At 45.3% G+C, this 21,531-nt stretch overlaps 1 protein-coding gene across 1 annotated transcript in view; it reads right to left on the reverse strand.

The window, feature by feature from the left end:
- LY86 (lymphocyte antigen 86) overlaps positions 1–21,531 on the reverse strand; it is a 53,478-nt gene that overhangs the window by 23,274 nt on the left and 8,673 nt on the right. The window contains exons 2-3 of the mRNA XM_032650206.1: positions 1,802–1,888; positions 418–546 (exon numbers count right to left, since the gene is read on the reverse strand). Of these exons, the coding sequence (XP_032506097.1) occupies positions 418–546; positions 1,802–1,888 (216 nt within the window). The remainder of the gene's footprint in view (positions 1–417; positions 547–1,801; positions 1,889–21,531) is intronic.

Below are 21,531 nucleotides of genomic sequence, written 5' to 3' on the forward strand. Positions count from 1 at the left end.
ACAGTTTAACAGGGACATTTGGAAAGCTTCATTTTATCCCGCCAGCGTATATCGAGGAGACCCTGCCACTAAAGGGATCGCTGACGAGAAGCCTGGAAACACTGAATCTCAGTGGATTTGGGGAAGCTACTGGTTCTTTCTGTCGCTAGTCATTTTTCACAAGGTGCCACCACTGACAGTGACAAGTTTCTCTCTGTAAACACCCGATAGGCACATTTCATCTGCTGTTCACACTCCCCCGTAAGGCAGGCCCTGTGGGATGGGCCGTGTGGTCGTTTTTATACAACACGTGATGATACGTGAGGTTAAGCTCGTCCACAGGTGAGGGGGGAGACCCAGACGCCGGCCTGGGTGTCCTGACCTCCACCGTGAGCTCCTGTCCACCTCCCTCTGGGCATCAGCCAGCCAGACACCTACCTCCTTTCCTTCTTCCGCAGAAAGAAAACTTGGGTAGATCCACTTCACAGATGGGGTAGGAGAAGTTCAGAATGGACAGGCCTTTACTGAAGAGAGCGATGTCCAGAAACAGCTCCTTGATATCCTCCCCTGAAGGGAAAGGGAAGACCAGCTTTCCTGTTAGTGTGGGTTTTGCTGTGCATCACGGTGTTCAAAATTCATAAAAGCGTGAGCCAAAGGACCTTTCTTTTCCAGAAATCTGCGCTGTATGGGGAACAGTTTTCTTTTTTGGTAAAACAGCAGGGGGGCAACGCTACTGGGACAGCCCTGGGGATGAAATGCGGCCCTTTCACGAACTTCATCTGCTTGGAGCAGGTAGCTGACCTGCTCCCCTGGCCTGATGCCATGGCCCCTGAATGTGGCGGCCGGGGGCCTGGCTTCCACAGCTTCTCAGCTACGTAGTCCCAGGTGCCTCCCCTGAGAGCCGTGGGCTGTGGTCCAGCCTGCCTACCCTCACCGCTGATGGCAGGCAGACATTGTCCCGTTGTCACACAGGAAGCTTCCGGCTGCTCTGCAGAGCTGGCTCCCGACTTTCTGCCCTTTTCTCCATCCCTCCCTTTTATGTTTCACTCACTCCTCCTTCTATTCCTCTTTCCTCTCTGTCTCTCCCTAAAGCATCCATGGAGCTGCTGGTATAGAGCCCAGAGGCTGTGCAGGGTCTGGAAATATGAAGATGCATGAGAGTTCTTGGCCTCCGGAATGTTCCCTCCGTTTCTCTGGAGTGATCCCACATGCTCAGTTTATTAACTCCTTCTGCCCTGGTTTTGATGAATCTGTGTTAGAAAGGAGATACACTAGCAGCTATAGCAATGTAATGACCAACGGTAATGACACGACCACGTAAAAATAAACAATCAGAAAGCATTCTGGCTCATGGATTGGGGTGCAGGGAGAAGATATTCCATGTCTTTGCCTGTGTCAAGGTTTAAGAACTTACAAGAGCTATTTGGGGAATGAAATAATGCAAAGATAAACCATGCTGCTGGTTGTGGCTTGTTTGGGGCTGAGATAACTAAGCAAAAAAGGTCTCTCAAGCAGACACCAATATTTAGGCTCAAAATATTTTCTTTATTTTGTTTCATATACTGATTGCAGGGGCTTGTAATACCCAAATGAGTGCCTAGGGTCTTTTTGGTACAAAAGCACAGCATGAAGTGAGAGTTCTGCTCTATCTGGATATTACCCAGAGAGAGAAATGAAAATGAAAATGGCACTAGAGTTCATTCCAGAGAGTGATGGGAGCAGTGGTGTCGCCACAGCCGCCACAGTAAACACGGGCACCTGGGCGTCTGGGCCGCGAAGAGGTTGTGTAATGTTTTATATTATGTCAATAATTTTTACTTACTCAGAATGATTCCAAATCTGATGTGGGTATTTGGTTTTAGTTGTTTGAGACACTGGTCAACAGACAAGCCAAAATCTTGTAACGCGTCTGCCAAGAAGAAAACAACAGATTAGGTGTGAGGGCACTCACTGCACTGAATGCTGCAAGCTCGCATTCAAAATGTACAGCAATTCTTCTTCTTTTTTAAATTATTATTATTTATTTATTTTAACATCTTTATTGGAGGATAATTGCCTTACAATTGTGTGTTAGTTTCTGCTGTATAACAGAGAATCAGCTATACGTATACATATGTCCCCATATCCCCTCCCTCTTGCGTCTCCCTCCCTCCCACCCTCCCTATCCCACCCCTCTAGGTGGTCACAGAGCACCGAGCTGATCTCGCTGTGCTATGCGGCTGCTTCCCGCTAGCTATCTATTTTACGTTTGGTAGTATAGATACGTCCATGCCACGCTCTCACTTCGTCCCAGCTTCCCCTTCCCCCTCCCCATGTCCTCAATACCTGTCCTTCCTTCCTCCCTTCCTTCCTTCCTGTATCCGAAATACTTCTTTTTTTTTTTGCGGTACGCGGGCCTCTCACTGTTGTGGCTTCTCCCGTTGCGGAGCACAGGCTCCGGACGCGCAGGCTCAGCGGCCATGGCTCACGGGCCCAGCCGCTCCGCGGCACGTGGGATTCTCCCGGACCGGGGCACGAACCCATGTCCCCTGCATCGGCAGGCGGACTCTCAACCACTGCGCCACCACGGAAGCCCCAATTTTTTTTTTTTTTCGAAATACTTTTTAAAGTATACAAGCACGTATTACTTTGTACTTTGCTCTTTGACTTGTCCCACAATAATTAACCTAAACACAGAGCTCTTAGAGGCAAGAGCCAGTGTTTGTTTTGTTTGTATCGTTTTGCTTTCCATGTCCTTTTCCTTCATGTTTCCCACTGGGCCCCAGAGAGGACGACTGATTTTAACTGAGAGTCTATGTTATGTGGGTCACTGAACTGTGCACTTTATGAGCTATCGACTTAATTCTTCAGACTCCCCAGTGCCTAGCACAGAGCCTTGCAGTCGGACACATAGTAAGCACTCCATAAATGCACACGTGAGTGGATGAATGGGCCACGTATGAAGCTACCTCAGCTTCAAGTTCACCCTTCAGGGCTCTGCTGTGTGAAGCTGGGGGCGCTCTTCAACCACGTTTCTCCTTTGCCACCTGCCAGAGATGTGCCAGAGGTCAGACTGGGGCTGAGCGGGAGAAGGACTTGCTCCTTCTTACCCACTTGCTGATGCTTGAGCGTGTCGCCCGGTGATGGCCTGTCACCCTGGCAGTGGCTGTTGGTTCCAGTGTCCCTCTCTCTCTCTCTCTCTCTTTTTTTTTTTACTTTATACTACACTTTATTTATTTTGCCTTGCACCTTCTTGGAATCAGCTGAGGCTCAGCTCTACTGGCTCCAAGCTCCTGTGATGATGGTACCTCGGAGGCCATCGCCCCTTCCCCAGCTGGCAGCGTCTCAGCACCTCAGGCCCTTCTTTCAAGCTTCCGGGTTCTAACAACCCTAACCTCTGTCCTCTGCTCATAGCCCTCTGGGGGCAGTTGCTTCCTCACTGCTTCCTTCTGCTTTTCTGGTTCTCTAACAACTGCTTAACCAACACTCTGTATTAAAGTTTCTCCGTGGAGATGACTGACAGGGTCCCTGAGTTCCTGACCAGACCTAGACTGATAGAATGAACGACATTAGAGAGAGGTAGGCGTGACTGTCCTTACTTCACAGGTGGGGAAATAAAGACTCAGAGAGGTGGTGCTGACTTACCTAGGTTCAAGAACTAGCAAGTGGCAGAGTCAAGGTTCAAACCCAGACTTAAAAACGAATAAATAAGAAGTTGCCCCCCAGTACTGAACAGAGGCACTCACAAAGTAGAGCCTTGAAGACGTATGTTAAGTTTCTGATTAGTAAGATTGCCTGGAACATTTGCATGCAGACATATGGCATTTGCATGCAGACATATGGCATCTAGCGGTTCTGTTTCATAACTGGCTTCAATTTCAGCTTAAATATGAGCTCACATTGTCGATGGGAGCGTTCCAGACCGTTTAATCATCCACATCGCTGACCTGGAGGACATATAACTGTCTGTGATATCTGCCGTGGAAATGATCACTAGGCTATTCAGCCTTGCGAATCTAATCTAGGTGCACTTTCGTTTGATGAACGCCCCTATGATCTGGTCACTAGTTTTCTGGAGGGATAAAAGCCATTTTCTCTTATGCTTAGTTTACTTCTTCACCGGCATCTTCGTGTCATCCCAGGGTTTCTTTCGTCTTGGAAAATGGGACCAGGGGGTAAGGAGACAATTGTTTCTGCTACACATTTTGCCCTCGGTATCGAAAAAGAGGCCAAGCTAACAGACGTTTGGGAACGTGCATCCTCAAAATTGTGAGCAAATTTAAGTCGCGATCTGCGGAAGGTAAAAGAGGCTAACGCGTGTCGCTTAGCTAATTAGCAGGTGAACAATTACACTGTGCTTCTCAAAACTTTAAATGTATAGATGGAGAGAATAAACTAAGGGCAGGAGAAGGAGATAAAACATCTCCCTGGCACTGGAAAAATATTCTTGTTAGGAAAATAATCTTAATAAGAAACAAAGTTAAAAAGGAAGCAGCGGATTGCTTCTCTCCGAGGATGTGAGTATAAAAACAGAAAGATAGATTGCTTAAAAAGTGCTTAGGGCTTTGGTGCTCTTTTCTAGCAGTTATTTCAATTTTATATTTGAGAGCAAATTTTATATTTAAGAGTGGATTTTATATTTGGGAGGGAGTATGCACTTTGCAGTTGTCTTGGGGAAAATGACATCCATTCCTCCCATCCCCCCAATCCCAGCCTCACACACTTATAGCCTTTCCTCTTTTGACTTGTATTTTCACCCTGGCGCTTGGCATGCTCTATACCAGGGGTCCCCAACCCATGGGCTCTGGACCGATAGCGTCCGAGGTCTGTTAAGAACCGGGGCCACACGGCACGAGGTGAGCGGCGGGCAAGTAAGCGAAGCTTCATCTGGTGCTCCCCATGGCTCCCATTACCGCGTGCACCACCCCTACACCCCCAAACCCCCCACCCCCTGTCTGTGGCAAAACCGTCTTCCACGAAACCAGTCCCTGGTGCCAAAAACACTGGGGACCGCTGCTTTACACTACATTATATTTTCCTGTAAACCTCTACTAGATGCTTCAAGGCAGGCTCCCCTGCTTCAGGGCCCAGCATAATATCTTAAGATTATACTAGGTTCCAAGTAGTGGTTTGTTGAATGAATAATAGAGGTTATCTGTAATCAACTTGTGCAGAACTTTAAAGCCAGATTTCTCAACCTTGTCACTATTGACATTTTGGGTCAGAAATCTTTTTTGGGGGGTGGCTGTCCTGTGCAGCAACACCTCTACCCACTAGAAACCAGTAACATCCCAGCCCCAATTCCAGCCCAAATAGGTTACAGACATTGCCAAATATCCCCTGGGGGACAAACTCGCCTGGTGGAGAGCGATTGCTTTAAAGAATTGTTCTCAATTGCCAGACAAATGCCTCAGAATCACCTACCAAAATTCAAGACAGTGGGTTGCATTTTTAAAGGAGTTCTCCTTATACAGTGTAAGAATTGACTGGGGGCAAGGGTGGGGGGATTTTTCCTTGGACACTTGCCTCAGGTAAGTTTGACCACATATACATTGGATTATCCGAATGTGGATCCTCTGAAAGAATAAAATGGGAAAGTTAATGAGAGCTGGCGTTCCTGGGCCTCGAGGGCAGAGATAAATGTTTCTTCCAGGGCGTCCCTGGTGGCGCAGTGGTTGGGAGTCCGCCTGCCGATGTGGGGGACGCGGGTTCGAGCCCTGGTCCGGGAGGTTCCCACATGCCGCAGAGCAACGAAGCCCGTGCACCACAACTACTGAGCCTGTGCTCTGGAGCCTGTGAACGACGACTACGGAGCCCGTGCGTCTAGAGCCCGTGCTCCACAACGAGAGAAGCCACCGCAATGAGAAGCCCATGCACCGCAACAAAGAGTAGCCCCCACTCGCCACAACTAGAGAAAGCACGCACGCAGCAAGGAAGACCCAACGCAGCCAAAAATAAATAAATAAAATTAATTTTTAAAAAAAAATGTTTCTTCCAGACACTTCACTGTATAGCAGTGAATGGACTGAGGAAAGAGGCAAAGCTTCATAGGAAAATATATGACCTGTTCATGGAAAATATTTTTTCCTTTGCCTCTAAGCTATACCCCCTTTCTGTCTGTTCTGTCCTCATGTGTGACTTCTGCCTAAGAGAGGCCCGCAGTTACAGTGGGCGAGGCCGATGTGCCGCAACCTGCCCTGCTGTCTGCACACACCAGGGGCAGGTGTGCCTGGAAGGCAGACTCCTCCAAACGGCTGACAGGAAATCCCTCGGTGGGTGGGGAGAGAGGCTGGGGAAGCAGCCAGCGGCATCTGCATTCCTGCTAAGGGCAGTCAAATGCATGCTGGAACTGTTTCACGCTCCTTCGTGGAGTAGCATAGACTTAGATAAACGGGTAAGCTTTAGCATGTGCAAGTTCTTTACACATCTCAGCTTCAGAGCCATTCTTGGGCCTTGAGTTCTGTTCCTTGCCTGTGCTCTCCCTGGCAGGGCTGGCCCTGGGCAGTTGTCCAGGAGAGGATGAGCTGGCCTGGGGTGTTTCTGGCCAGCGTTGGGCTCTCAACTGGAATCAGGGAGAAGACGACAAAACTCAGCCTCTGGAAGTGCAGTTCCTCCCCGAGGATGGCGGGGCCCAGGGCCTGGTGGGGCCAGGAGCCGGTGTGTCTAGGCCGAGCCACGCATCCCTAGGTCCTCGAGTCCGTGGTTGTTGCTCTGTGCCCTGTGTCCATCCTCTGTGCTGCTGGTTTCATGGTCTGAAGGACAGAGGACGGGGGGCCGTCTCTCATGCTGCTAGTCTCATTTTCCGATTTCATACCTCTGCTTGAGGCTTTTACAAAATTTTTGTATTTTGAAATCATTATATTCTTACAGGAAGTTGCAAAAAGATAGAAGTTTCAGGTACCCTTCACCCAGCTTCCCCGCCACGGTGACATCTTACGCATAGTACAGTATCAAAACAAAGAGACCAATGTTGGCACAACCCACAGGGCCCTTTCAGATTTTACTAGTTTTACTCACACTTGTTCACGCGTGTGCACATGTGTGGAATTCTGTTGCTTAGGATTTAAATGTTGTTGCAAAGTGGTTGAAGCATTGGCTTTCCTGCTCCCGTGGGGGGGAGGGTGGAATTCCGACAGCAGTGTCACCCTGAAAAAGAGCTGACACCCCTCCAGCCTCCCCTCCACTAGCCTTCCCCACGTTCACGTCCAAGTCCATCCAAGGCTGTCCACGACCTTCCTGCTGCGTGAAGGTAGCCTCTCTCTCTTTCTCCTTCTTTCTCTCTTTCTCCCTCCCACTCCTTCCCTCTTTCTCTGTGCTCCCCTCCAGCACTTAGGTGGGCTACATCCTGAGATCCAGAGCAGTGACTTTCTTCTAACATCCCTTAACCCACCCATCCCTTAACCCATGACTTTAGGAGCTGATATCGCTTCCTCCGTGTGCTGTTGGCAGAAAACAGGCTGCTCCAGGGGAGTTCGATATTCCACGGCATGTTTTATAGCACGTTTCCAATAGAGGCATGGCTTGGGGAGGGTAGAGGAGGACAACAGAGACAGGGGAGGGGCTTACTGTCAGCACATCGCTCGGATGCACTGGTGAAATCGACTCTAATGGTTTATGGAGAGAAGAAAAACGTGGGCAAACAGAATGTGAGCAAAGCTGGTCTGCTTCTGTTGGTTAATAAAATAGCACTGGATAGCTTCTTGCTCTTTAATAAAACCCTATATATTACAGTTTTTCAGAGAAGCAGAAGCAATAGGATATATAGAGATGATATCTAGCTACCTAGCTAGACATAGACACAGATATAACACATAGAGGGTATTTATCATGTACATATATAGAAATATAATATATCTGTCTATTGAGAGATTTATCTTAAGAAACTGGCTCATATAAGAGGGGCTGAGGGTGAGAAAAAGCCAACTTAGTTTTTAGAAGTATTATAGATAGGGCTGTCCTCGTCCCAGGGAAGCATAGAGAGTGAGCCAGAAACTGTGCCTGGGGAGCCATCGATGGTTCTAGAGGAAGGGCGTGACAGGATCTGACCTGTGCTTTCATTGCCTGCGATCAGTTCTCTCCTTTCTGTCCAAATCCTGGCCTCTCTGGGAAATGTTGCCTTGTTCCCCCAGCTTCTTTCTCTCTGCCCCTACGAACTTAGATCTATGCCAGTTACTTAGTGTAGACTACCTAGTATTCATACTACATACACACGATCTTATATGATACTGTCCTGCCTCCTCAACCAAAGTCAGGCCCAAGAGGGTGGGAGTTTTCTCTTATATATCATTTTGTTATATCCTCTTATATTTTTGATTACTCTCCCCTTCTCATTGCGTCTGACCTCATGTATCTCCAGCGCAGGTGCTAACTCAGAGTTGCAGGATAAATGGCTCTCGCTTTATTCTCTACCTTTTGAAACTGTTTACCTCTATCTGCAGCATGAAAATTTGGACAATTTCCAGTAAGTGGGAGAGGGCTGGATCTCATATAGGAAAACCTTGTTTGTCTCTCTCCTGCCTTTTGTATCTTCACAATCCAGCTCGACCACTCTCCTCCCCAGGATGCCCTGGAGTTTCCTGATCTGTCCTTCCTAAGGTCTCTCATGCATGGCTCGCTCTGTACATCTTCATCATATCTTTATCATCATGAAGTGCGGGAACTCTTGCTGGTTTGTATCTCGCATAGGTAGATGACACTAGGGTATAAGCTGTGGAGGTTAGGAATTCTGTCTTATTTATCCATCCTTACATAACCAGCATCTAGTACTGGACACGCCCACAAGTCTCAGCTGGTTGGACAAATAGATGAAAAGGAGAGAAGGTTGGGCAGTTTGATGACACCAGGAGGGAAGCTGGGCTTTCACGTCCATCTGTGATGGGTGCCAGCGATCACTTGGGAAGCCTGAGTTTTGAAGCCAGTGATTGATTTTCCCCACACTTGGAAGGCTCTTTGGAAAGATGTTAGTACATATTATCATCATAATAACCAGGGTATTTGCCTTGGCACTTAGGATGGAGTTTCTGAGTGTGGTTGAAAATCTAGTCCCAGGCCAAATATTAGCAGATGTACCTCTACTATCTTTCAGAATTCTTTTGCAAATAAAACTAAACAAACAGACGTTGCTTTTGACTTCTTCTTTTAGGTTGGGTGATTACCAGCTCTGCAAGCTTGTACTGTTTACAGTACAGGCCTGGTTGTGCATGGATCTGAAAGTTTCCTTTCTTACATGGCAGTATTTTCATGGCGGGGGTTTAATTTTCTTGTGTGATTCCTAGGATAACATTCAAGGGTCATTGTGGATCCCTAAAAAATATGGATGGGGGGGGGAGTCTTCGGTGAGAAGCCATTGCTGGAAATCCATTACCATGGCAACAGAAAATTAATATCCTCTTTTCTGTCCTTGATGCGTTGTGGTGTGTTTCTTCCCCCGTTCCCTCATCCTCCTTCCCTGCCACTGAAGAGAAAGAAATGACTTACAAGGTGGTAAATGTATTCTAGCTAGTTGTTCTGTTATTTCCTGATCTCTCCTTTTTCCTCCACCTGTCAAATCTTATTACTATAGAATAGCACGGCAAAGCTCCCCGATGGGCTATTATATTTCAAATAATAGTAGCTCTGCCCCATTCCAGTCTCCTTGGTCAGCATTTCATTGGGAATTGACTCACCTGGCCAAAGTTGGGTATACAATCTGGCTTTTTGTTTCTTCAGCTTGAACATGTAGAGTGGGTGTTTGAAAATGCTTAAACATGGTTCCTGATATCAAACACGACCAAAATGCATGAACACCGTCACAGTGGAACAGCTCCTGCTTGTAGCTGTACAGAGGGCAAGAATTCCTACACCCCGCAGGCCGCCTGGTAAGCCTGGTGAATGCATTTTTGAGTGTGAAGGTAGGTTTGGGCTGCCAAATTCAAAATCCTGGATCCCTCACCTTGTCTGCTTTGGATTCACTGGAACTCAGTATTGATGGAGAAGGGGTGTGAACTGCATCCTCTTTTGGCCTCTGAATTCCACTCCCCAGGAGTAACCTGTGTTTGGCTTCCACGAGCTTAGGGGGAGATGGTTTTTGTATGATAGTATACACATTAGAGACCAAAAAGAGAGAAATGGCAATGAGGATGAGGTTTCATCCAAAACACCTTGCCAAATGTCTCAGGGAAAATAACGACCCATTTGAAGCTATTAAGATCGATCTTTTGCATCTCAAGTGTAGATTGACAATAAACACTAAATGCGCAGTTTTATTGCATGTTACCAAGGGGGTATCATGGTGCCACAAAAAATCTTAACATGAGCGTACGAGCAAACTTGAACCTGTCTTACAGGTGACAGTGCCTCTTAGTGGCTGGAGAATGGGAACTGCAACTTAGCCTCTCGTTCATTTTACTGAGTACCTGACACATGGCAGGAAGAACACGAGGCCTTGGGGATACAAAGACAAACCAGAACAGGCTGCTGCTTTCATCTGGAGTATAACACTTCCATCACCTAATTACGATACTACATGGTCCAAACACAAACTCAATAAAAGATACACGTATACTCTAAATCTCTCATTTTATAGTCAACATAGAGTCAAACTGTCTTCTGCATGCAAGGCGTATCTCCCATGCTCTCACTCCACACTACCTGGCCTGGCCCCTTTGCAGGTTAAACACAATCTTAGTAACGGTGTTGTTATTCACTCCTTCAACTACTACCACCGCAATCAAGATACAGACACAGAGAATGCTCCTCATGCTGTCCTTTGACAGGCACTCCCTACCCCACCTCCCCTTCCCTACACCCCAGAAACCATGAATCACTGACTGCTCCAGCAGTATCATTTTGTCATCTTGAGAATGTTATCCAAATGGAACCATACAATATGTACGCTTGCTTCTTAACTTGTCATATATATATATATATTTTTTAAATTGAAGTATAGTGGACTTACAATATTATATTAGTTTCAGGTATACAGCATAGTGATTCAATATTTTTATACATTACAAAATGATCACCTCATATGCGACCTTTTGAGATTGGATTTTTTTCATTCTCCATGGTGTCCTGGAGACCCATCCAGGTGGTTGTGTGTCTCATTCGTTTTTGTGGCTGAGTTGTTTTCTGTAGTGTGGACGTTTCACAGCTTGTTTAACTACTCACCTGTTGAAGGACATCTGGCCAGTTTGGGACTATTAGAAATAAAGCTTTCACATACAAGTTTTTGTATGAACACGGTCTTCATTTCTCTGGGATAAATACCCAGGACTGGGGTTGCTGGGTTATATGGTAAGCGTATGTTTGGTTTTATAAGAAACAGCCAGTTTTCCACAGTGGCCGTGCATATAACATTCCCTCCAGCCTAGTAGGCATGCCCTCTTAAGAGAAACACTTGCCCAAGAAGCTTGTTCCCTGGGAGGAATCGGGAAAGGGGCTGTAGTCAACAACTACAGGGGGTTGACAACTTTTTTGCCCACTCAGCCTTCAAGGTTCAGGCAAAACTCCCTCCATGACGTGAGGTGGAAGTTCTCAGGAATGATCAACTCCTAGAAGCTGTGAGATGCACACGCAGCAGTGGCTAATGGTTGTTAATGTCCATCTGGTGGAGGGCGGCTTGGATGACCAGCCGTGATGGGGGTTTCCTTCCATAGCCCCCCTTCCTTCCCAGCGCTGTGTTCAGGACCCCTGAGGAAGTTCTTGTCATGCCGTCACATGGAGGCCTGCAGAACAAGTGCTAATTCTTATGACTTGTTTCCCCAGCGCTTTCTAGTGTGAGAGCAACTTACTATATACTTCTTCCCCCTTGAGTCCTGCTCTCCCCACACTGGGTAACAAAGTGTCCACTGCTGCCTCCAACCCCCCATCAGAGTCACAGGAGGAAACATCAATGTACACTTTTCCTAGGAGGCAAGCCTACTGACGGAGCTGATGGTTTGTCTTAGTTTGTCAGGCTGTCACAACAAAATACCACAGACTGGGTGGCTTAATTTCTCACAGTTCTGGAAGCTGGGGAGTCCAAGATCAGGATTCTGGCTGATTTGCCTCCTGGTAGGAGCCCTCTTCCTGGTTTGCTGACTTCTCCATGTGTCCTCATATGGCAGAGACAGAGAGAGAGACCTCTCTGGTCTCTTCCTCTTAGAAGGTCACTAATTCCATCACAGGGCCCCACCCTCATGACCTCATCTAACCCTAATTACCTCCCAAACACCCCTCCTCCAAATACCACCACATTGAGGTTTAGAGCTTCAGCATATGACTTTTAGGGAGACAATACAGTCCATAACACGTGTAAAGACCCTCCTCTTCACTGTTAGCAGTCAGAAAAGGGTCCAGAGAGTGACACTGTTTCTGAATTGACCACCCTGATATGGAATGAGCATGAGTGCCCAACAGAAGGCACTGAAAGGGAGAGGAAGTGTTCAAGGGGGATCACAGATGCATCCTTCCTGAGAGAATAAGAGGCACAGTATCTCCAGAACATTTAATCGACTCTTCCTAAAAACACCCTGGAGATTTACTGAGAAGGTGGAGTCGGTACCCAATGAGAGTTTCCACCAGGATGTCTTGTACTGAAATCCGGGAAGCAGGATTCCAAATTCCCAGAACTGGTTCACCTCTTATTCTTGCATGTCTCACATTAGGAGATGGAGCCAGAATGAATCTGCTGGATGTCCCAGCTTTGCAGTAGAGCTCTCCCTGATGGGAAGGAGAAGGATGTTTCTCATTGTGTGGCATGGACCACCCAGGAACAGAATCCCGTGACAGGAATGACATAGGTCTACAAGCGCTCACTGGTCGATACTGGAGGAGAAAAGAACCAGCTGCCTTTAGTTTGGATCCTCTGCCAGCAAAATAAATTCTTAATTAAGAAAAGAACTCATTTCTCTGCTTCCTGAATCAACACAATCCTATTAGTTTCCTCCTGTTTAGAGGATTAAAAATACTTTTGCTAAAAATATAAAAAGAATTCTGTTGGAACATTGCAAACTGACGTGAAAAATAAGATGGAAACCTGACTTCAGATTAATAAATGAGTCATGCACTTACTGAATAACCACAGACTACCTGCCCCAATGACCTGCACACAAGTTCAGTGCAGCACGTGAGCTGATCACTGCAAAGTTTCAAGCAGACCTGACTCAACACCTCACCCATCTCCTTCACGCCATCATTGGAACCATTTGGATATCGTTCAGCCTTTTTTTTTTTTTTGCCATCTGTTCGTGTGTTTTCAGAACATAGCATTTAAAAACTGTTATTGTATGGAAACATTACTAGACAAAACTGGTTAAACTAGAGAAATTCTTCTACATACCTTTGCCTAGGCTTAACTAAGCCTCAGAGAAATGGAAAGAAAAGTCCTGGGTTGGGAAGCATTTTCTGACATAAGGAGACATAAATAATAGGTGCTCACAACCGTTTGTAATTGTGAAAAATTAGAGGCAACCTAAATATTTATTAAAGGGAGAATGTATAGGGGCTTCCCTGGTGGCACAGTGGTTAAGAATCTGCTTGCCAATGCAGGGGGCACGGGTTCAATCCCTGCTCCGGGAAGATCCGAAATGCCGCAGAGCAAATAAGCCCGTGCACCACAACTACTGAGCCTGGCTCTAGAGCCCATGAGCCACAACTGCCGAGCCTGCGTGCTGCAACTACTGAAGCCCATGCACCTAGAGCCCATGCTCCACAACAAGAGAAGCCACCGCAATGAGGAGCCCGTGCACCACAACAAAGAGTAGCCCCTGCTCACCTCAGCTAGAGAAAGCCCATGCTCAGCAACGAAGACCCAACAGATCCAAAAATAAATAAATAAAATAAATAAGTTTTAAAAAATATTTTAAAAAAGGAGAATGTATATAATTTTAGTCTATGCAAATAATGATATATTCTACATCTGTGAAAGTGAATTAACCAAAGCCACGTATGCTAGCTATCTCTTGGAATAATATAATACACTGATTTCAAAATAAATTGTTAGTTCAACTCCCATTAATTCCAATAAATTTTAATTAGGTTTTTCTATGTTGACAGTCATATTGTATGCATATAATAATATTTTGTATCCTCTTTTCAAATCCTTAAACATTTTGTTTACTGTGCTGGTGAGGGCCTTCAGTGTCATGTTCAATGTAACTGGTGATGGTGGGTGCTCTTTTCTGGTTCTTGGTTTTAAAGGGAATGTTTCCAATGTTTCACCATTAAGTGTGATGTTTACTGTAGATTTGTATTTTAGGTACATTTCTTTAAAGAGCAGAGAGCTTATTTTTAAAATTCAATCTGGTAGATCCTCAAAAAATTAAAAATAGAACTACCATATGATTTAGCAATTCCACTTCTGGGAATAGATCCAAAGGAAACACAAACATTAACTTGGAAAGATATCTGCACCCCCATGTTCACAGCAGTATTATTTACAATAGTCAAGACACGGAAACAAACTAAATGTCCACTGATGGATGAGTGGATAAACATTTTATTATAGTTATATATATGTAAGTTATTCAGCCATTAAAAACTGTGGGATAATAATGGTTGTTGTTTTAAACTGCTAAATTTTAGGGTAATTCATTATGCAACAATAGGAAACAAATACATTCCTGTTTCAAATTAGATATTATTATCATTCATTGTTTCTTTTAATGTATTAATTCCTTTCTCCCATTCCATCTTGCATTTCAGAACTTATTTCTGGGAACATTTTATTTCTTTCTGAAGTATCCCTTAGAACAGTGGCCCCCAACCTTTTTGGCACCAGGGACCGGTTTCGTGGAAGACAATTTTTCCACGGATGGGATGCGGGGGTGGGGGGAGTGGTGGTGGTGGGATGATGGTTCAGGCGGTAATGCTAGCGATGGGGAGCAGCAGATGAAGCTTCGCTTGCTCACCCGCCACTCACCTCCTGCTTTGTGGGCCTGTTCCTAAGAGGCTATGGACCAGTAGTGGTCCACGGCCTGGGGGCTTGGGGACCCCTGCCTTAGAAAGTTCCATTACTGTGAGTCTTTTGGTGGCAAACTCTAGATTTTGTTTGTCAAAAAAAGTCTTTAATTCACTCTTATTTTTGAGTGGTAATTAGTTAAATAGAGAAGTTGAAGTCGATTGCTGTTTTCTCTTTTCTCTGAGTATATTGCTGTTGCTATATTAAAATCTTCTATCAGTCTAAATATAATTTTTTGCTACATGATTTCTCTTGCTATATATTTATACCAGTTATTTTTTTTCCCTTTGTTAATTTGTGGTTTTACTCCGATGGGTCTAGTTGTGGAATTCTTTTTATGAATCCCACATGGGAATTGTTGTGTTTACTGAATTTGAAGATTCATGTCTTTCATGAATTCCAGGAAATCCCAGTACTTTTCTTCAGAAATTGCCTTTTCCCTATTATCTCTGTTTTGTTTTATAGCTGTAGCTCATATCTCTCGATTTCTCCATGACGCATTTTGAGTCATATCTCCAGACCTTTCATCCAGTTCATTAGTTCTCTCTAAGCTATTTTAAAATCTGTGTTTTAACCTAGCCATGATTTTTTTATTTCAACAATTAAATATTTTATTTTAAGGGTTTCTCTTTGATTCTTTTTCAAATCTTTCAGATGTGTTTTTTTACATTGTATTTTTCCTTGCTCATGTTTTAGATTCCCTCTTTTATTTCTTTAAACAAATGACATGTTCTCAGTTTCATATTCATATGTATCTTATATTTTCCAAATCTAAAACATATAGGGCTATAATTTAGCTTTTTGTTTTTCTGCTGACTTTCCCTCATGGTGGCTTATTTCCTTGTGTTTTTAAATTTTGGATCGTGAGCTCAATCTTCAGAAATCATGTGAAACCTGAATTGAGAGTATGTATTCCTCCAGAGAAAGTTTGCATTTTCTTCTGTCAATATGTCCCAGGTATTCCCAATCAAGACCCACTTTAATTTAATTTCTAGGCTTGGGATTTCCTGGATCACGAAGGGAATATACATTTTTGTATATAGAGGTTTGAGCCCCAAACCAGTGGTGATATCAGGTCTGGAGTTACTGCTTCTCAGGGAAGAGTTACTTTCTCCAGAGGCCAAGCAGAGTCAGGTAAGTTTCTTTGTCTTCCATTTTGCTGAAGAATGTGGTTTTTTTGGTCCACTTTTAATTGTGGCTATAACTCTTTGACGGTCCTTGTTTCATGATGGGATTGATTTCCATCTTGCACAGCACAGGGCATGCTTGCCAGACTCTCACAGAGCCATTGAAGCCACATTCTGGCCCACGGAGTCAAACACCTGTTCTGAGGACAGACATAGCCTCGGTGCTGGCTTTCCACTCTGCTTTTGTGCTTTCTTTCAGCTCTGGCTCTTGGAAACCTCCCGTTCTTTCATGCAAGCTTACCTATGCATTTAAAAAGATTTGTGTCACATCGTACCCAGATGTTTTATAGCAAGACAGTTTTTCATGATGTGGAGACCAGAAGCTTGCCCATTTCACCTGCAATGGCCACTTTTTGTGGGTTGTCTTTGTCTCTCTTTTGTCTGCGTCCTCTTCATGAATGCTTTTGTGTATATGAGAAGTTCCAATGCACAAAGGGGATTTATTCTCTCCAAAGCCTTCCTGCAGATACCTATGACTGCCTGAGGGCTTTCTCTGGGTGTGGGAGTGAGCTTGTTCTATACACTGTCAAGCCAGTAGTGCTGGGGAGCCAGTGTACCCAGGAACAACCATGACAGATAGAAGTTGCTAGACCAATGCCCCAATTTCTTCTCCCTTCAGACCTGACCACCATAAGGCATGTTTCACGGGTCTCCCAGGGGTCCCCAGAAGGACCAGGCTTCAGTTGCCCACAGTGGTTACCTGGATTGGCTTCCTTTTCTTCCCTGCCTCACTTTTTCACTCTCTTCTGGTTCTTCCCAGAATCATTTCTTAAATAAATTTGCACTCAATTCCTGTGTCACTGATCATTTCTCAGGAAACTCTAAACTTAACACTTAAGCTTATTCCTCTACTTTATAACGAATATTGACTATGTATATGGTGCTAATTGTTGTGGTTTCAAAGACAAATGCAAAGAAATAGTTTCATCTTTAGAGTAGTTTATATTCTAGGCCTCCTGCTTTCTAGCGTTTTTTTAGAAATACACATTTTAGTGAAGTTTGTAGGTGGCCAGAAGCATTTCAACAGATCTGGGTCAAAATCTAACTGGCAGTTCCAGGTGTTTGGATGATGATGGAAATAGCACGGACTGGACATACTTGAATACTTGATTCTTAGGCCAGCAAGAATATTCCAAATTGAGTAACTGGTTACCTAACTTTTACATATTTGGCATTCTTGGGGATTCATATGGTGACGTCACTTTGATACAGAGGGTAGTGATGTTAAAACTGAACTGTAAGATGGTTTTTTAGAGATACTCTGAGTCCAGGAAGGGAAGCCATTCAGGTCTAGGTAGCAAAAAAAAAAAAAGGCATAACCAGACTAAAGTCTCCCCTCTCTACAGCAGAGGCCATAAATGGCTAGAGCTTGATTTGCTCCTAGCTTTCAGATGTGTTTTTTGGCCTGCACAATGTTTAAAAACACTTAGGCTATAAGTGTCCATCGACAGATGAATGGATAAAGAAGATGTGGCACATATACAATGGAATATTACTCAGCCATAAAAAGAAATGAAATTAAGTTATTTGTAGTGAGGTGGATGGACCTAGAGTCTGTCATACAGAGTGAAGTAAGTCAGAAAGAGAAAAACAAATACCGTATGCTAACACATATATATGGAATCTAAAAAACAAACAAACAAACAAACAAAAACTGTTCTGAAGAACCTAGGGGCAGGACAGGAATATAGACGCAGACATAGAGAATGGACCTGAGGACACGGGGAGGGGGCAGGGTAAGCTGGGACGAAGTGAGAGAGTGGCATGGACATATATATACACTACCAAATGTAGAACAGATAGCTAGTGGGAAGCAGCCGCATAGCACAGGGAGATCAGCTCAGTGCTTTGTGACCACCTAGAGGGGTGGGATAGGGAGGGTGGGAGGGAGATACAAGAGGGAGGAGATATGGGGATGTGTGTATATGTATAGCTGATTCATTTTGTTATATAGCAGAAACTAACACACCATTGTAAAGCAATTATACTCCAATAAAGATGTTAAAAAAAAAAAACACTTAGACTAATTGCTGTATTCATAAATTAGGAGGTTGTCCTTCTAGATTAGGAACTTTTCTTCTGAAAAAGTATAACAGAAGGTTAGACATCCCAAGTCCCACAATCCCACACAGCGATCGGATGGAGCTGAATAGTAGTTTCCTCTTCGAGATGAGAGGAGAGCTATAGTCCCTGTAACTTTCTATTGTAAATTACAACTGACCCACCTCCTTCATAATTTGCCTTTTCCATGAGTGTATTTGAGCGTTTGAGCCGAGCCCTATAGCTTCTGGAATGGGTGAGATGTAAGGAATTGATGAGTTTTGCAGGAAGGGAACCATGGTCTTCTCTCTGTCACCGTTTTCCAGAATTCTGAAGGTCCGCTCCCCCAGGAAGGCAGCACCGCTGAGACCCCGAGAGCAGGCAGTGTTTACACACTTCTGCTCATTATTTTGGCTCCCAGCTCTAAAACCTCAGACACAATTGGACACTTGATACTTGCTGTCCAACCACTGCTTCAAGTAAACTGAGAGCCATTGGCAATTTTCTCCTCAGGTATTTTTTTTGGGGGAAACATGCACACTCACTGACACAAGAATTGTTCTTTCATTTAGTTAAAACCAAAGCCAAGTGTGAGGCAGAAAAGCTGTTCACCCTGGAACACGATCTTCCTATCCACTCTCCGTCCTGCTGGAATTCCATCAGCTCCGTATAAGTCAGGCTAGAATTTAGACTCCAGAGAACTGAGTCTCCAGTACTACCCTTCTGGAACAGTCACCAGGCAGGTTCTAGACCCAAGCCTGCTGGCGCCAGGGGAGCTCTCGCCTTCACTGTTCTATGAAACTATGTCATTTGTATGTAAAGTTTGCAGTGTTAGGACATTTATGGAACTAAATGGTCCTCTCAGTATTATAAACGAGCCCCCTTAGCTCTTGTGTATACACAAAATCCCTTGTTTTGTAGGGGCCTGGCAGGGAGGGATGAGGGCACATCGCCTTAAGAGAAGGGCTGCCTAGAAAGAGGATCCTGTGCACTTCGGGGGTGTGAGTATGAAGGGGAAGATCTGGTCGCGGTGTACGCAGTATCTCTGGCCTGACATTGGGTGAGTTCACATCATGGCGTTTATGCAGAGGACAGGACGCAGAGCTGCCCAGGAGGGTCCTGGGATGGGGCCGCCACCACCCTGCTCTGTGGCTGTGATCGGGACACATTGCTTCTCTGGCTCCGAGTTTCCTCTTCTGAACACGGAGGTGCTCGGACTGAAGCCCTGAGGTTCTGTCTGGCCAGCACATTTCCCAGTTCCGTAAGAGGTCCCCCGGCTGCTCTGAGCCTGTGGGCGGGGACTGAAAGAATGCTGACCCCTCCCCACCTGCCTGCAGAGCCCCAGGCTGGTGGAGAAATAAATAGGTGGTCATGTGACAGTCCCTGGCCGCCCGGCTCCTTTCGAGGCCACTTACATCCGTGACCACAAAAGACGGCCACAAGGCCACGGTCAGAAACAGATCCTTTAGCCTCACGGAGCGTAAGGCTCCACCAAGAGCGGCTCTAGGAACCTCCCCCCGTGCTGCAGTGTGCTCCCTTCCTGTCCGTTAGCAGCTCTACAGCCACAGCAAACTGTAACTGGACAGACCAAAGTCCTCTACACTGGCCACGGAGCTGGAAAGAGAGGGCAAGCCAACGCTGTGGGGGGCAGGGGGCGGTGCCCTGTTGGACCATCTCTGACCGGGAGGGGGCAGGTGGGAGGAGATCACCGGGGACCTGCTCGCTTCTGCTGATTGGGGCGATACCAGGCAGTTTCTGGGAATAGGAAGAAAGGCATTGCCTGCTGTTTGGGGCTCTTGAAGACCTCAACGCTCGCGATTCTTTCAGAATCATTTCACAGGTTTGTCTGCGTGAGGCAGCCCGAGCAAAGATGAAAAGGGAGTTGCGTCACATCCCAAACACTGGATGAGCACGAAGCCTTGTTCTTAGAGGTTCAGAGAGTCCCCACCCGTTTGGACAGAGTGGAGAGAACCACGGAATTTTTTTTCTATCTTTGTAAGTAGGTAGTAGTAAGGACAAAGCATTGTGAATAAGCCAGAAAAAAAGTATATGTATATACATATAACAGAAGTGCTTGGGAAAAATTAGAACAGAAGGATTGATCAGCTCAAGTGGCCTCATATAAAAATTGGATAGAAAGCTGGACGAGAGTCAAGTCAGCACCAGAAACCACACAGAATATACAAGTAGAGAGACAGTCCAGTGCTATGTTCTAAGAGGATGAGTTAGCTAAATGTCGTAAAGATGAGCCTCAACTGTGCAGACAAAATCCATCATCTCCTCTAAATGACCCCTCTCACTGTATTTCTGACATTAGGGTGGTAGGTGTACGTTTCCAGCAATGCTGACAGGCTGGGTTAATGCATAATAATGCCAGGATGGCATCACAATGACCCAGCAAAACACTCATCAATTGATGAAAGAGCAGCGGCATACAGGGAACCCTGTGAAAGCAAGGGGCTGAAAAGGTCTTCAGGATGTAATAGGTCAAGTTTAAGTACAGAGACCTCAACTTGCTGACCCGGTGCCGCCAGGCCTAGGATCAACTGATTGGTGACTCAAAACCTGCGTCCTGGTTGGTCTGAGTGAGAGTATTCATCTTTGGTCTGGAACATACTAGACAGCTGGGAAAATACTGCACTAAGTATTTTTATAACTCCAAGAAAAATAAGAATACAGGGGAGAATAAACATCAATGTAAAGATGATAAAGAAATAAAGTTAAGCGCATAGTACCGATATTTTGACACTAGTTTAAGGAAAGGGTCATAGTAAATGGAACAATCACCGCGATAACTTCTGCTTGCTTTGCCTCTGCCTTTAAAGATTTTAAAGCATTTAAGGAAATCCGCTGTATTTGTTTACATGCTTAAGAGAATTCTATTAAAAAATTTCTGACCCATGGATATATGCCTGCAATAAAAGTAATTTGTTAAATTTACAAAGTTTTGATTTATTAATTATGCAAGTAGAGTTTAATTGTTTAAAGGGCTATTTTTAATTCAGTACGGGAGGCATGAAATTGAGCACTGAAACATACGGAGAAGCCCTCCGAATAAGAAAGTTCCCAGCTACGGGAAAGGATTCTAATGGTGAACAGGCAGAGGGAACCCTGATCATTCTCGTCTGGATTTGTCGCCGGGGCTGGCGCAGTTCCCACCTGGCCAGAGGGGAGATGCCAGGCTTCAAATAAGGGAGCCCATTGACCTCACTCTAGGTCCCCAGACAGCCTGTGTGAATCTCCCACTGTTAAGTTGTGCTTGGAAGCAGTGCTTTCTGGGCTGAGGGTCTTTTTCATTTTCCTCCTGGCCATTACCTCCTGGCCTGGTTACTACTTCCTTCTGTTCCGGAAGCGGAGAGGCACCGCAGGGGAAACGGGCGCAGAATTTCAAAAGGGCACGGAGGCACAACTCGGCCTTCTTGGATC

The sequence above is a fragment of the Phocoena sinus genome, chromosome 11 (genome assembly GCF_008692025.1).
Source record: "Phocoena sinus isolate mPhoSin1 chromosome 11, mPhoSin1.pri, whole genome shotgun sequence".
Taxonomy (NCBI): domain Eukaryota; kingdom Metazoa; phylum Chordata; class Mammalia; order Artiodactyla; family Phocoenidae; genus Phocoena; species Phocoena sinus.